At 43.4% G+C, this 12,913-nt stretch overlaps 1 protein-coding gene across 1 annotated transcript; it reads right to left on the bottom strand.

Moving 5' to 3' along the window:
* Positions 1 to 307: 307 nt before the first annotated feature.
* LOC126426576 (ankyrin repeat domain-containing protein 65-like) lies at positions 308 to 763 on the bottom strand. Its single transcript, XM_050088473.1, has one exon. It carries the CDS (start codon positions 761 to 763, stop codon positions 308 to 310), a length of 456 nt encoding a protein of 151 aa, XP_049944430.1.
* Positions 764 to 12,913: the final 12,150 nt, after the last annotated feature.

Genomic DNA, 12,913 nt, shown 5'->3' with positions numbered 1-12,913 from the left:
CCAACTAAATACTGATGAGAGTATCAGGTGCAAATCTGAAGTATATCAGTCAAGAGCTTTTAGAGACTTTTAATAAAAACTTTTCCTCTTTATACGTTATGTATGTCCTGTATCTGTCTGACCATTCATTAGAGTATCATGTGATAAGCAATGACTTGTCCTTGTATAGTAATACAGATTAAAATTTGTGCCAACCCCCTCTTAAAATTTCTTTGATGTGTGGCCCTTAAGAGGTATTGTGTTTCAAACTTTAAAAAAATTAACAGCAAATTTTTATGCAATACAAGAAGAATTTAGATAAAAAGCATTAATCACAAGATTTGTTGAGTGCTAAATAGTTGTACTGTGTCTGCTTCTGCCCACTGTTACCCCTTATGCCCCTCCTTGCACCGGCCAGCAGCAGTGCCTTCGCTTCATATGCACACCCCCATCTGGCAGCCACATGGAGTGGAGTCTCCCCCGCGTCGTCCTGGACGTCTACACACGCTGATGCCGCCAGTAGCATCCGTACAATGTGCTGCTCGCCACCTCTACATGCAGCCCAGTGCAGAGGCGTCATCCCATCCGAGTCCCTGACGTTGACACCTGCTCCGGCATCAATCAGGCACTTGACAGTTTCTTCGTGGCCATTCATCACTGCTTCATGCAGGGCAGTGTCGCCACTGGCGTCTGTCGCGTTGACTGGCGACCCCGCATCCAGGAGTGCCCGCACTTCGCCGGTCTGACCCTGTGACGCAGCAATGTGCAGCCTCCCAGCCAGCATCTGTTTCTGCTCCTCAGTCAGGATCCTGTAAATCACATTATGATTTACATCAGTTTTAGTATAGCAGCAGTGACATGAACATGACCTCCACAACGTATCTAAAAAACACACACACACTCACACACTCACACAAAGAGAGGGGGGGTTCGGAGATCCAAAATGTTACTACGTGAAAACGTTGTTTGAAATCAGTCATATAGGTAGTCAAGTAATTTAAAGCCCATTGGATATGTTGGTTAAAATTTTAGCGTTTATCTTATTGCCACCAAAGAAAAAAAGTCATTCTTGTAGATGAAGAATTATGTGAGTGCATGGTAGCTATTCCCCTCCTGTGAGCTGAGGATGACATGGTAGCTAGTTGGTACTGTTGGGATTTTATGGTCTATTCAGGAGGAGTTTAGTTTAGTTTTAGTTTTACAGTAGATACTGGGTGTCATTGGCGCTTATCTAAAGGAGTCTCCAAAACGGTATGCCTAGAGAATGTGCACGAGATGGCTTTGAGAAGTCTTGAGTTACTGCCTTGATGGACGTGGGAGCAGCACACTGGCAGGTCACACAGTGATCCCAGTCTGAAGTGCAACAGATAAATGATGACGATGTGGTTGAAGGACAACAGCGTGGCAAGAAGGGTAGGCACATGGCCATCCAGAAGAACTGCACAACAAACAGATTTTAAAATGGAACGACTGGCTTTCTCGTATAGACAACAGCTGAAACCTGAGCAGAGGCGAAACTTCCTGGCAGATTATAACTGTCTACTGGACCGAGAGTTGAGTTTGGTATCTTTCTGTATCGGGGGAAGTAAAGCTGTGGGGACGGCTCGGAAGTCATGCTTGTGTATCTCAGTCAGCAGAGCACTTACCTATGAAAGGCAAAGAACCTTTGTTACAGTCTCAGTTTTAATCTGCCAGGAAGTTTCATATCAATACGCAGAGCGAAAATTTCATTTTGGAAACATCCTCAAGGGCGTGTTTAAGCCAATTCTCCGCCATATTATTCCTTCCAGGAGTGTTAGTCCTGTAAGTTTTGCAGGAAGGTATGACATGAGGCTCTGGCAAAGTAAAAGTTGTGAGACAGGTCGCGATTCATGCTTGGGTAGTTTAATCAGTAGAGCACTTGCCCACCACAGGCAAAAGTCCGGCTTCGGCACACAGTTTTAATCTGCCGGCAAGTTTCATATCTGTGCGCACTCTACTGCTGAGTCAAAATTTAATTCCGAGCTGATTTGATGGGCACTGTGCCAGCATCAGATTACTGGAAGCTGGGTTGAGATCTCATGTTGACGTGGGTCATCTCTTGTTGACTCCAAACCACAGACAACAAAGACTTGTATGGTGTACATCCACAGTCAACTGGAACACTGACGAATTCTCTGCTCTTCAACGTTGAGTCCTGCTTCTGTTAGTAGCACTCAGATTGTCATCAACATGCCTGTAGATGACATGGTGACAGGTCGCAGGAAGCAGCAGTTCTCCAGACATATTCTCCAGTTCCTGGAACCATGCTGTGGGGGGGTACTGGATATGACAATTGGACTAGCTTTGTAATTGTTGAAGAAACGCTCAGTAGCTGCCAATATGTGACAAATCTGGTAAATTCTCTTGTGTTTTCCCATAATGACTACAGTACCAAATGCCATATTCCAGCAGTATAATGCAAGATGCCCCACTACAGTTCACATTACAAACGCCTTAAGAAATATTTGGATCCTTGGCCAACCAGTACAGTCTGCTTATTTCTGGGCTGCAATGGAAAGGTGTATACATCCATACCACCACCACCCCCACTCCCCCAAAGAAATCCCCAAATAAAGCAACCATCATCATCTGAAACAGCATGTGATTCTGATGTGGCAATAAAATCTTAAAAGATGAAATTTAGAGGCTGTCACAGTTCTTAGTGATGTTTATTATGGACATTAATTTCAAATAGAAGAAAATTTAACAATTTAATTTCATACATAACAGATAGCTGAACACTTTCTGTATACATTTGTGTGCTTTCTTCGTTGACTACAGTGATAACTTTAATGGAGACTACAATAATGTGGGGAAGAAAGAAACTAATTTTGCCTTATGTTCCATGTATGAAGAGCATATTATTCATAGAAAGGCTATACTACATACCTAACATTCCTTAGATGACAAACATAGAGTGAGAGAGTGCAGTGTAACTGAAGGTCCACATCTGTGGTTTGGTTTTGGGGGTGGGGAGAGGGTATGACAGCTTGTTATTGGCTGTCGCACATTATCCACCCGAACATAATCTGTCACCCTCACTGTTAACATTGTAACAGATGTCTATGGTTTCAGTGATAATTTGTTTAGATCAGCGCATAGTACACATCTATGTAAGTTCTAAGGTACAGCACTTCTGAAAATTATATAGTAGATAAGGATTAGCCCAGTAAACTGAAATATTATGTTTCTTTTAAGAACTACAATGGCTACAAGTTTTTGACAAAGTCATAATTTACAAGCACTTAACCATTGTCAGTATTTCACTTAACACTACGATTGTGAACACAGTTCTGTAGACTGTGGCTATGGAAATGTATAAATGGTGGAAAGTGCTGTTTATTTCAGCAGTTTCTGCCTACAGAATAAAATGTTCTCGGGTTTCCAGTTGCTTCAAGGGACTGAAGTGGCGTGAGCTTTCGACCAAGTGCTTCTCAGCCACTGTCAAGTGGAGTGACTGCTGGTAGGCTCCTCGTACACCATTACACAACCCAGCTGCCGGCTGTGACGTCACTCATGGTTACATTATCGCCATATATGAACATACTTTGATTTCATGTCCGGTACGCCCACTTGAACCTTGCAATTGCTGGATATCGAGCTGTAGGTCATAGTCACTGATTTTAATTTCGATGGATTCTTGATTTATATAATTTATTGGGTTCCACATTCACGCAGTGTTGCTTGTCTGTTAGCACTGACAAATCTACAGAATCACTGCTGCTCTGGGTCGTTAAGTGAAGGCCGTCGGCCATTGGTTTCTTCGTGTCGGAAAACTCTTTTGTTGTTTTGACGTTTGATTGTCACGTATGTGTGGTTTTCTCTTCAACCAGGGCTGTGGTGGCTTATCTGGTACGTCAAGTAACGAACATATTGCATTTCACACATGTTTCCCATGTTCCACATTGACTGATTTGTCTGCAAGTTGAGACGTAGCGCTTCCCATCGCACCTGTGTGAAGTAAGTGACGGTGACGGGTTTTCAGTAGACGATATTTGTATGTCAGTATTAAACGTGAAGCAATGCTCATAACTCTTAAGGTATGCATTTTAAATTGAATGTTCGTGAGACTTTTTTGTTTCAAACGACCGTTCCTGTCGTATCTCTGAATACTGATTATCGCTCCTGGAACAGCCTCTATAAATCACTCAGAACAAAATAAACGGAAAGTGCAGGGAACCAAAGCGTAGTGGCTGCGAGAAACATGCCAAAAATCGAAAAAGAAATAATAAAGTCAAAATAAGCTTCAGTGAAATTAAATGTAAAGGTCTCACCATTGAAATTGTAGGAGTGATTCCACTGTTAAATGCAGAAAAGAGAACGATTGGATGGAGAGAGTATAGAGTGAAGGCGTTTACGAGGGGAAGAAACCGTCTGACGATATCCCTAATGAAAATACGAGAGTCGATATGAAAGATATAGATGATCCATTACTAGACTCTGAATTTAACAGGCCTTCGGAAAACTTGCGACTCAATAAGGTGGAAACCACACATGACACTACTTCAGAATTTCTAAAATTGCTGGGGAAAATGGCAACAAGAGACCATTCAGAATGGTTTGTAGAATCTTAGGGACTGAAAACATGCCACCAGACTTCCCAAAGAATATCACCTACACAATCTCGAAGATACCAAGGGCAGACAAGCGAGAGAACTGTAGCACAACCAGCTTAATATCTGTGCATCTGTGCAGAACGGAAAAGAAAAGCTAGGAACTATTACATGACGATCAGTTTGGTTTTCTAAAAGGTAAAGCAGCCAGATAGATACTTCTTACATTTGGATTTACGTTGGAGTCCAGGCTTCATAGAAATCAAAAAGCTTCCATACCAACCTTATACAGTGTGTAACGGAGCAAGACATTCGAAATTCTCAGGGAAAAAGATATAAACTACAGGGAGAGACAAGTAATATACAATCTGTACAAAAACCAAGAGAGGAAAAGAAGAACAGAAGAGTAATAATGTGGTGCTCGAATCAGGCAGGGATAAGGGGGATGGGGGGTTGGGGTGGGGGGGGGGGGCATGTAATCTTTTGCCTCCACTGTTAAACCTATACATTGAAGAAGTAGTGATGGAAATAAAAGAAATGTTCACGAATGGGTGAAAGAATATTAATGACAAGATTCGCTCACGACATTGCTTGCCTCAGTGAGTGTGAGAAAATATTGCAGGGTCTGCTACATGGAATGGACACTCTAATAATCATAAATTATTTATTCATACCAACGACGGAAGTATTGAGGGTTGCAGAAATGAGGTCAGTGGTAACCGAAACATCATAATTTTAGTCCACGAAGTAGAGGAAGTGAATGACTCCTGCTGCCCTTGAACGAAAATGACACATGATAGCCGAAGCAAGGCAGATATAAAAAGTATACTAACAGGTGGGCACTTCTGGACAAATGAAATCTACTTGTATTAAACGTAGGACTTTATTTGAGGTATAATTTCTGAGGATGTACGTTTGGAGTACAAGACTGTATGGAAGTGAATTTCGGACTGTTGGAAAAACCTAAAAGAACTTCGTAAACCCCTAGTTTATATTTCTACTCTATCACCTGTGATTCTGTAAGGAAAGCGACAAACATAGGGAAGCAGTGCACATTCTTTGATTTAACATTCTGAATACTGTTGCCTCAAAGAATTTTCAAGAAGAAAATTTAAAACTGATAGAACTCTAATGCGAACAAATGCTTTCCTTTCATAAAACCCTTGCTGCATAACGCTGCTCTTTGCAATGGGTCTATAAATCTTGAAAACAATGAATTGAATGTAAAAAATTCTTACATTATGTATGAAAAAAGTGTCGCCTGTTCTATTTGTTTGTTGTGCTACCAAAACATCTTACCGTCAGGACTGCAACGATCCCACTTCTACGGACGAAAATGGAATTGAATGACTTACCTTGAAACATCCTGGCAGATGAAGAGTTTAAACTGGAGTAGGAATCGAACCTGGGATGTTTGCATTTCGCCAGCTGTGCTTCGCCAGTACCTCATCTACTACTTTCCAGACCCCATTCCGGTGGCTAATGTTGTTGATATTCAGAGACAGTTCAAATGTTCAGTCATGCAATACGAAGTTTCAAACTGATACTGAAGGCGTTCCGTGATTAAACGTGTCCGTGGGCTGTCATAGATGGATACACTGAAGAGCCACAGAAACTGGTACACCTGTCTAATATAGTGTAGGGCTCCCACGAACACGCAGAAGTGCCGCAACACGACTTGGCATGGAGTCGACCTGAAGTAGTGCTGGAGGGAACTGACACCATGAATCCTGCAGGGCTGTCCGTAAATCCGTAACATTACCAGGGAATGGAGACCTCTTCTGAACAGCACGTTTCAGGACATCCCAGGTATGCTCAACAATGTCAGTGTCTACAGAATCTGGTGGCCAGCCGGAGTGTTTAAACTCAGAACAGTTTTCCTAGAGCCACTCTGTAGCTATTCTGCAAGTGTGGAGTGTCGCATTGTCCTGCTGGAATTTCCCAAGTCTGTGGGAATGCACAATGGACATGAATGGATGTAGGTGATCATACATGATTCTTACGTACGTGTCACCTGTCGGAGTCGTAGCTAGACGTATCAGGAGTCCCATATCACTCCAACTGCACACGCACCTCACCATTACAGAGCCGCCACGCATCTCTGTATCTGCTGACATGCAGGGTCTATGAATTCATGAGGTTGTCTCCATAGCTGTACAAGTCCATCTGCTCGATACAATTTGAAACGAGGCTTGTTCGACCAGGCGAAATGTTTCCAGTCATCAACAGTCCAATGTCGGTGTTGACGGGCCCAGGCGAAGCGTAAAGCTTTGTGTCGTGCAGTCATCAAGGGTACACGAGTGAGTCTATGGCTCCGAAAGCCCATATCGATTATGTTTGATTGAACAGTTCCCACGTGGACACTTGTTGATGTCCCAGCATTGAAATCTCCAGCAATTTGCGCAAGGGTTGCACTTCGGTCCAATTCTTGTAGGATCTTTTTCCGGCCGCAGCGATATCGGAGCTTTGACGTCTTACCGGATTCTTGATATTTACGGTACACGCGTGAAATTATCGTACGGGAAAATCGTCAGTTAATCGCTGGCTGAGAGATTCTGTGTCCCTTCACTCATGCATCGACTATAACACTACGATCAAACTCACATCTTGATAACCGGCGATTGTAGCAGCAGTAACCGATCTAACCACTGCTCCAGACATTGGTTGTCTTATACAGGGTGTTACAAAAAGGTACGGCCAAACTTTCAGGAAACATTCCTCACACACAAATAAAGAAAAGATGTTATGTGGACATGTGTCCGGAAATGCTTAATTTCCATGTTACAGCTCATTTTAGTTTCGTCGTCCACCTACGCTCACTGGACCACGTTATCATGATTTCATACGGGATACTCTACCTGTGCTGCTAGAACATGTGCCTTTACAAGTACGACAGAACATGTGGTTCATGCACGATGGAGCTCCTGCACATTTCAGTCCAAGTGTTCGTACGCTTCTCAACAACAGATTCGGTGACCGACGGATTGGTAGAGGTGGACCAATTCCGTGGCCTCCACGCTCTCCTGACCTCAACCCTCTTGGCTTTCATTTAAGGTGGCTATGTGAAAGCTCTGGTCTACGCAACGCCGGTACCAAATGTAGAGACTCTTCGTGCTCGTATTGTGGACGGCTGTGATACAATACGCCATTCTCCAGGGCTGCATCAGCGCATCAGGGATTCCATGCGACGGAGGGTGGATGCATGTATCCTCGCTAACGGAGGACATTTTGAACATTTCCTGTAACAAAGTGTTTGAAGTCACGCTCGTACGTTCTGTTGCTGTGTGTTTCCATTCCATGATTAATGTGATTTGAAGAGAAGTAATAAAATGAGCTCTAACATGGAAAGTAAGCGTTTCCGGTCACATGTCCACATAACATATTTTCTTTCTTTGTGTGTGAGGAATGTTTCCTGATAGTTTGGCCGTACTTTTTTGCAACACCCTGTATAGGCGTTGTCGGAGCTTTGACGTCTTACCGGATTCTTGATATTTACGGAACACGTGTGAAATTATCGTACGGGAAAATCCTCAGTTAATCGCTACGTCAGAGATGCTGTGTCCCAACACTTATGCACCGACTATAACACCACGTTCAAACTCACATCTTGATAACCTACCATTGTAGCAGCAGTAACCGATCTAACAACTTCTCCAGACACTTGTAGTCTTATATAGGCGTTGCCGACCGCAGTGCCGTATTCTGCCTGTTTACGCATCTCTGTATCTGAATTCGCATGGCTACACCAGTTTCTTTGGTGCTTCGGTGTAGATAGATAGACATTATAACACCTACCTTTTTGTGTCGTACAGTGTCTTCTCTCAGTATGAAAGGGATTCATCTAGAAAGGCCAGTGAGATGACAAACAAAAAGAAACGGTAAGCTGATGAATTCCACAGTTGTGAAGTCAGCCCATAAATTTTCCGTTCTGTCTGCTTTGTGAGGAGCTGAGTGTCAGGCGCGAGGGTCACTTCGGGAGGAGTGAGGTTCACTGCATGGCTTGAGGAAGCGGGCAGCCTAAGGGGTGAGTGCAGCCTCCTCCGGGGCTGTGTGCCGGGTGCACCGGTGGAGGGGGCTGTGCAGCAGGGGGGACGCAGGAGTCTATCGCACAGGTGAATCCTAAGTTCGAAAATAAACGAACCTTTCAGCAAAAAGGAACACCACTCTGAGACTCTGAGACCCTCAAATGAAATACCATCACGTTACGTCGGACACGATATTTGAAAAGTAGTAGACGCAGATAAAGTTGTACATTAGCTCTTCTCACGTTACCCGAAAACATTCGATATTGTAGGCCTCTTCAGAGAGGTTACTACGATACAGTCATACGATGTATCTGCTAAGACAGGGCTTCACAACATACGTGCTCGCGGAGCAAGCTGTGAGCAGCAAGGCGCGAGCGTGGGGCAGCGCGAGCACGCTACCCCCACTACCGGACCAGAGCGGAGAGTGGGGAGAGTCACGTGAGGCACACAACAGCTGCCGCCAGTCGATGTAAATCCGCGGCCACCTGCAGGGATATCACTCAGGAATTATTACTGCGACAAATGAAACAAATAATGTACACGTGCCACATAATTTTATTAGCTTAGTGTATGCCTCTACATTCGCATTAATTTGTCAACTGTTACACAATAAAAGGTGTCACTGAAGTGTGGGATTCTCGGTTATCTTGTACTTTTTGCCCTTTACAATTGCGTCTATGTTCGGAGTAATTGTTCTTGTGCATTTTAGGCGCAGTGTGCAGTTTAAATTTCGATCAGACAATGCGTTTCTCAGGCGCGTCTTGTTACATTTCATTGCAGAGAACAGTTGTTCACAAACATACGTGAAACCGAACATCGATATTATTGTAGCCGCCAGTTTGTGCAAACGAGGAAATCTATCCTGAGGGAAGTGTCTCTACAATTCCAAAATGTTTTTCTTGTTCTGAAATTTGTCTCTGTATTCTCTGTCACACTGCAGGTCAATAATTTCTTGCTGCAGCTCAGGACGAATCTCTTAAATATTCGCTGAATATGAACAGATCAAAATCACTGTCTAGTGCTGTCAGATCTTGAAAGCGCTGATCGACTAACCTATGTGAATAACGTTCAAAGTCTTTGTGAACATGTTGCATGGATGATAATTTAGGAAAATGAGCAAGGTTTCCTGTTTCCAGCTGACTCGCCCAAAGTGTCAATTTCATTTTAAAATCTCGTATTCGATCTATGAAATGAGTAATTAGCAGATCTTTACCTTGTAGTAAAATGTTCAAAGCATTCAGATGGCTAGTTAAATCTGCTAAGAACGCGAGATCACATTCAAACGTGCGCGCGCATTTCCTCTCCCTCCCTCCCCTCCCTCCCTACCCCGCGACCTTGCACCTGCTCGCGAGCACGCGCCTGAGCAGACGCGAGTAGTCGCGCTCAAAACCGGCCAGTTGTTAAGCCCTGTGCTAAGACATGTGCATACTTCACAGACGTTTTGATTTATGTAACCCAGGTGGTAATATTTCAGTAAATATTCAGGCCCTATCGTTTGCTCCCAAAGGAGGTCTCAAGATACGTAAACAATTTAGCAGAGAGACTCACCTACGTTCTCAGTGTATGACGACGTCTACATGAAAGGCTCGCCTCAGGAACACTGGAAGGAAGGAAGGATTCTGGGGGGGAGGCGGGGGGGGGGGGGGTTGTTTGGGGGATGAGACCAAACAGCGAGGTCATCGGTCTCATCGAGTTAGGGAAGGATGGGCAAGGAAGTCGGCCGTGTCATTTCAAAGGAATCATCCTGGCATTAGCCTGTAGCGATTTAGGTAAATCGCGGAAAACCTAAATCAAGATGGCCGGACGCGGGATTGAACCATCGTCCTCCCGAATGGGAAAGAAAAAATGGCTCTGAGCACTATGGCACTTAACATCTGAGGTCATCGGTCCCCTAGAACTTAGAACTGTTTAAACCTAACTAACCTAAGGACATCACACACATCATGCCCGAGGCAGCATTCGAACCTGCGACCGTAGCGATAGCGCGGTTCCATACTGAAGCGCCTAGAACCGCTCTGCCACCCCGGCCGGCTCCCGAACGCGAGTCGAGTGTGCTAACCACTGCGCCACCTCGTTCGGTACACTGGAAGGAGGTGGGAGCGACAGTGAAGGAATTTTAGCTTGGTTTTCCAGCAGAAATAGAGTGCTGATAACTACAAACAAGAAAAAATGAGTGATGTTATCCACTACTAAATTCGGAGTATGCTTCTGCAGCTACCCACATTGCAAAACGTGCAATCTACATATCGACGTAAAGTGGAAGAACACATGAAATTGCTACCAGGGAGTTACATAGAAGACATTATATAGTAGCTGACTCTGTGAAAGTGTAGCATATATGTTTAAGGACACCACATATGGCACTGTAGTGGCACCTACTGTAGAGCACTGCTCCAGTTATCAGAATTCATACCAACCGTGATTGACAACGGGACTAGAAGGAGTTGAGGGACACGCAGACTGTTTGATAATACATGAGTATATCTCGTACAGAAGTGTGATTACAAATGTAATTCCCCCCCCCCCAGACTCAGAAGATATAGTTGCTGAACAGTTCAAAGAAAACTTTCGATTCAAATAGGTACCCCACTCATACAATTATAGTCGGTGCTAACTTCAATCTACTCTCGACATGCTGGAAAAATTATACGATGGAAGCCGGCGGCAGGCATAAAAAGTCATCCGAAATTGTACTGAATGCTTTCTCAGTAGATTAATTTGAACAACTAGTTCATGACCCGCCTCGAAGCGTAAATGGTTGCGAAAGCATACTTGACCTCTTAGCAAGAAATAATCCTGGACAAATATTGAGTATCTTGACGAATAGAGGTATTAGCGACGACAAGGCAGTTGCTGCTGGGCTGAATACCGTAACACTTACAAGCATCAAAAAGAAATGCAGAGTGTATCTGTTGAAAAAATGCTGATAAAAATGCTCTTAATGCCTTTTTTAAGAGATAGCCTTCACTCCTCCAGATTTGATCATGTAAGCGTAGAAAATTCGTGAAACGATTTGAAAGAGATAGTATCGATAGCAATTGAGAGATACATACCACATAAATTAATAAGTGATGGTACTGATCCCCCATAGTACACAAAACGGGTCAGATCGCTGTTGCAGAAGCAGCGAAAAAAGCATGCCAAATTTAAATGTACGCAAAATCCCCAAGACTGGCAAAGTTTGGTATAAGTTCGAAATATAGAGCGTACTTCAATGCGAGATACTTTTACTAATTTCCACAATGAAATTCTGTCTCGAAATCTGGCAGAAAACCCAAAGACAATCTGGTCGTACATAAAGCGCACCAGTGTCAAGACGCAATCAATACCTTCACTGCGGGGCAACAACGGTGAAGTCACTGATGACAGTGCCACTGAAGCAGAGTTATTAAAGACGATTTTCCGAAACTCCTTCACCAAAGAAGACAAATTAAATATTCCTGAATTCCAATCAAGAACAATTCCCAATATGAGAAACATAGAAGTAGATATCCTCGGAGTAACGAGGCAGAATAAATCACTTAATGAAGGCAAGGACTTCGGTCCAGATTGTTTTCCAGTCAGGTTCCTCTCACAGTATGCTGATAAAATAGCACCATATTTAGCAATTATGTACAACCGTACGTCCACAGAAAGATCCGTACCTAAATACTGGAAAATTGCTCAAGTCACACCAATACCCAAAAAGGGAAGTAGGCGTAATCCGCTGAATTACAGGCCCATATCACTAACGTCGATTTGCAGTAGGGTTTTTTAACATGTACTGTATTCGAATATTATGAAGCACCTCGAAGAAAATGATTTATTGACACATAGTCAGGACGTAAACAGAAAATATCGTTCTTGCGAAACACAAGTATCTATTTATGAGCGCTATCGACAGGGGATGTCACATTGATTCCATATTTTTAGATTTCCAGAAGGCTTTCAACACCGTTCCTAACAAGCGTCTTCTAACCAAACTGCGTGCCTATGGAATATCGCCTCTGTTGAGTGACTGCATTCGTGATTTCCTGTCAGAAAGGTCACAGTTCGTAGTAATAGACGACAAGTCATCGAGTAAAACTGAAGTAATATCCGTCGTTCCCCAAGGAACTGTTATAGACCCTCTATTGTTCCTGATCTATATTAACGACATAAGAGACAATCTGAGTAGCCGTCTTAGATTGTTTGCAGATGATGCTGTCATTTACCGTCTTGTAAAGTCATCAGATGACGAAAACGACTTGCAAAATGATTTAGATAAGATATCTGTATGGTGCGAAAAGTGGCAATTGACCCTGAATAAAGAAAAGTGTGAAGTTCTTCACGTGAGTACTAAAAGAAATCAGCTAA

Source organism: Schistocerca serialis, chromosome 11 (genome assembly GCF_023864345.2).
Source record: "Schistocerca serialis cubense isolate TAMUIC-IGC-003099 chromosome 11, iqSchSeri2.2, whole genome shotgun sequence".
In the NCBI taxonomy this organism is placed as follows: domain Eukaryota; kingdom Metazoa; phylum Arthropoda; class Insecta; order Orthoptera; family Acrididae; genus Schistocerca; species Schistocerca serialis.
Note: the sequence above shows the minus strand (reverse complement) of the source record. Positions and strands in the feature narration are given on the sequence as shown.

Excerpts from the sequence above, each read along its gene's own strand:
- LOC126426576 (XM_050088473.1), bottom strand. The coding sequence starts at position 763 with ATGCTGGCTGGGAGGCTGCACATTGCTGCGTCACAGGGTCAGACCGGC.